This window comes from Dama dama, chromosome 26 (assembly GCF_033118175.1).
Source record: "Dama dama isolate Ldn47 chromosome 26, ASM3311817v1, whole genome shotgun sequence".
Taxonomy (NCBI): domain Eukaryota; kingdom Metazoa; phylum Chordata; class Mammalia; order Artiodactyla; family Cervidae; genus Dama; species Dama dama.
In genome coordinates, this window is record NC_083706.1 from 25937847 (window position 1) to 25942096 (window position 4250).

The window sequence follows — 4250 nt, forward strand, 5'->3', positions numbered from 1 at the left end:
CACTATTAAATAACATGGTTCTATCAAATTCTCAAAGGATGTTCACTTTTCAAAATATGTAAACGTATAAAAGTGAAGCTGCTAAAGTTGAGGTACCATGTCTCCTCCTCAATGTATGATCATTTTCAAGTCTGTTATTTCACGCAATAATCACTACAGAAATTTCCAATATATCACCAGATCAACTTGAAATTTTTCAAATCATTGATATGAAATTTAGGCTTTAGAAGTTAGTTTTATAATTCATAAACTGTCTTTCAATATTGCCAGTTTAATAAGTTTTATTGCTCTCCCAAACCAATGGTAAATGAAGCATAAATCAAATGTTTTAGGGCAATTTGCAATAACTGAACCAACAAAGTATCTCATAAGCATATGAAGTGTGATAAAACTTAAAGAAGAATCAGTGAATGAATCAGATACATTAAGTAATCATGAGACCAAAAGTGCTACCTTGTGAAGCCCAGGGTTTTAACTGCTTTTCTCTGTCTCTTAGCCACTCTGATCTTGCCAGTACCTGGTAACAAATTTATTTTCTAGTAATATTTTCCATCTTTAAAAAGACTAAAACAGACTAAAGTCTGTTTTCTAACTATAAGAATAATATTTCTGTACAGTAGCATCTTAACAAAGCCAGGTGTGAAAAATAATAGAAATTCTATCAATATCCAAAACAGATTTAAACAGGTTGAAAATCACTTACTAAGCAGAGAACGATTACTAATCCCTCCATCCCATCATCTCTGACATCTGTGTACATCTTGGCACCACTGTATGCCAGGGGCAGGATATAGGAGATGCTGAAGCCAATCCCTGACACAGACACTATGCATACTTAGACATGATTCTTTTAACTGCATCCCCAAAAAATTCCCTGGGAAAGTAATCAAAGCAAGAAAAGTAGCATACTGGAGAAAGTTAATCACGGAGAAATTTTTGATAAATTGGGAATGAGTAGATCAGTTTGTAAGGAAAAAAAGGAAATAAAAGGGAACACATATGTTTACAGGTAACAAAGGGAAGAGTCAATGGAATAAGAGAATAGGTGGGGAATGACTGCAGGGAATGGGAAATGGTGCATTCTACAGCAGCTAACAATAATGGGTTTAACATTTATTAGTCAAATAAATATTTTTGGAGAAGCAAAAGGGAAGTGTACATCTTAACCGACTGACACATTGATTTATCCAATTAAACTGGAAAAGCAATTTGTTTTCTCTGTAGTAACAATCTTACTTGATTTTTAAAAATTCATTCATTTGTAAAATATGATGATACCTTTAACTTCCTCAACCCAATGACTTACATTTGTTCAGAGAACAAATTCAGGCTTGCAGAACCGTTCTTGAAAACCCCACCACTCACAATGACTTTGATGGCTTTCCTAAACCAAGGGTAAAATAAAGCATAGATCAAGGGGTTCATGGCTGAGTTGTAATAAGCACACCAACAGCAAATCTCATAAATATAGGCCGGGGTTATGAAGCCCATAAAGGCATCGATTAATGAGTCAATACTATATGGTAACCACGAAATCATGAATGCCATGACCATGATACCCAGGGTTTTAGCTGCTTTTCTCTCTCTCTTGGCCACTCTGGATTTGTAACTGTCTGATGATGACTCTGTTTTGCTACCAGTATTTTCAATCTTTTTAGCCTGTTGTCTGGCCACAAGGAAAATATTACAATAGAGAATTAGCATCACAAAGATAGGTGTAAAGAAGGATAGAAAATGTACCAACACCCAGTTTTGATTTATAACTGTCTGACAGCCTCCTACACAGTTGAGGGCCCTAGACAATTCCTCCAGCCCATTCTCATGGGCACCCGTGTAGAACACGGCACCGCTGTAAGTGATGGGCAGGATCCAGGAGATGCTGATGCAGACCCCTGACACAGACACCGTGAACTTGGTGGGATAGACCAGGGGGTCAGTCACAGCAATGTACCTGTCGATGGAGATGAAGGACAGGTGGAAGAGAGAAGAGTAACAAAATGCTGTGTCAAAGCACGTGTGAAAAGTGCAGAAAGTTCGCCCGAAGTACCAGCAGCTCTCCACGGACCTGACCATGCTGAAGGGCATCACAGTCACTCCCACCAGGAAGTCTGCACAGGCCAGAGAGGCGATGAGAAAATTGGTTGGTGAGTGCAGCTGCTTGAAATGCAGGATGGCAGTCATCACCAGGAGGTTTCCAAACACGGCCAGGACAGCCCCAAAGCCGTACACCGCGTACAGAATCACCCGGGATGCTGGTGAGTAGGGGGTTTTCACACAGGATCCGTTCAGGTGCTCATAGCAGAGCTGCCCAGCTGCGGTGGGGGCCGAGTTGCTGCTCATGATCTGCCCTTTACACTCAGAGAATTCTGTCCTTCTTGATTTCCACAGACTTTCAATGCTTCTGGGGGAATACATACAGTAGGATGCCTGAGGAAATTATCAGACATTAGTACTATTGTTTTCTCAATTTTCCTTTTTTATTAGAAATCTTAAATAAGTTCAGTAACAGAATAAAATGCAAAAAATTTACATTGGGCAAAGTCACTGGGAGTGAATTTCAACTAACTAAAGCTCAGATCCCTGAATTTGATAAAATTTCCTTTTGGTCCTACATATCTTTAAAAATTTTTTTACCTTCAGAGTTCCTCTTTGCCACAGGCACTGATATGGGAAGTAATTATAGCATCAACTCCTGTTAGGTTTATCTTTAGGCCTTACTGCCTAAAGCATACAGCCCTCCCAGATATATAAACGCCATCAATAGGAAAATCCCTAGATGGAATCCCTGTAGTGTGAGGTGTGAACTTGGAAGTTTATTTTCAGTAGTGAGTGTGCAGAAAGTTACTGTACAAACAACCGTTTTAATTAGGTCATTATGTTTCTTGAGCTCAAGATTTTTTTTTCCTTCTCACACTTGAACTTTTCCCCTATTTTTAGTCCTGCTGTGACCACCTTATTGGATTTTTGTTACAGAGATATAATAAGGTACAGGCGCTGTGAGTCGACACTTAGCTTCTCTCTCCCAGTTAGAATCATTTTTTTGCCTGTGCATTGGCTGCTAACAAACAGGGAAGGTAGCATACAGTGTGAGGAACTTGAGACGCATGAATTACATTTCAGGAAAACATTAAAAAAAACCCACCATGGTATTTAGACATGTCCACATTTCTGAACTACTACAACTGTCCGTGCTCTTAGAGAAAAGATGTGTTCTTTTCTCAAGACATCATTGGAAGTGGGTCTGTAATGTCTCTTCATCCACGTGAGGAGTCCACACATTAAACCCTCCGAATGATTCACATTTGTTTCTGAATCCACGTGGTAGAACTTTCTGTCCTTTGTGCTAAAAAATGTCAACGAAGGAATAATGAACAGAAAACTGAAACACAGCAATACATTTCTTGGTAATTTCCCACCCTTGGAAGGTCGGGACAGGGCAGAGCAAAAGATAGTATTACCCAGGCTTCTTCAAGGATTCCAGACTCTGGCCACTGTAGGGCCACTGACTTTGAAGATATATCTGGACTTGTTCTTTTGAATTGTGCCATAGGAATTATTATTAATTCATCTGGTCATCTGACTCCTACTCACACACACAAAAAATACTCTTACTGGTCTCTTAGATTCTTCCTAATATATTCTGAGAGTTTGATTTTGTAAAATAATCAGTCACTTAAGTCGACAAAGGTGTAGGCTAGGCTTTCTCAGCTTCAGCACTATTGACATTTGAGTTCTGATGAGTTTTGATGTGGCATCTGTCCTGTACATCAAAGGGCATCTAGCAGCATCCCTGCTACTAGATACCAGTAAAATCCCCTTAATTATGAAAGCCAAAAATATCTCCAGACACTGAGAAGTGTCCTCTGAGACGGAAATGTATCAGAAAGGAATGATTGAAATGAACTCAGTTGGGTCTGACTCTTGGCAACCCCATGGACACCTCTGTCCATTCCAGGCTCCTCTGGCCATGGAATTCTCCAGGCCAGAACACTGGAGTGGGTAGATGTTCCCTTCTCCAGGGGATCTTCCTTCCCAACCCTGGGATCGAATCCAGGTCTCCCACATTGCAGACGGATTCTTTACTGTCTGAACCCAATATATTAGTGGATCTGCCTTACTTAGAACCATGATTCTAGGCAAAAAAAAGGATCACATGATCACAAGTATTACAAGTATCACTTGTCATTTGGGGTACAGAAATAACTTTATCTCCTTCCATTATTTTAAATTTATTCAGTAACTAATTCTTT

General features: G+C 39.6%; 1 protein-coding gene across 1 annotated transcript; it reads right to left on the reverse strand.

Annotated features, from left to right (window-relative positions):
• Positions 1-1302: 1302 nt before the first annotated feature.
• On the reverse strand, positions 1303-2346 carry LOC133047156 (trace amine-associated receptor 6-like). Its single transcript, XM_061130209.1, has one exon. It carries the CDS (start codon positions 2338-2340, stop codon positions 1303-1305), a length of 1038 nt encoding a protein of 345 aa, XP_060986192.1. The 5' UTR covers positions 2341-2346.
• Positions 2347-4250: the final 1904 nt, after the last annotated feature.

Excerpts from the sequence above, each read along its gene's own strand:
- LOC133047156 (XM_061130209.1), bottom strand. The coding sequence starts at position 2,340 with ATGAGCAGCAACTCGGCCCCCACCGCAGCTGGGCAGCTCTGCTATGAG.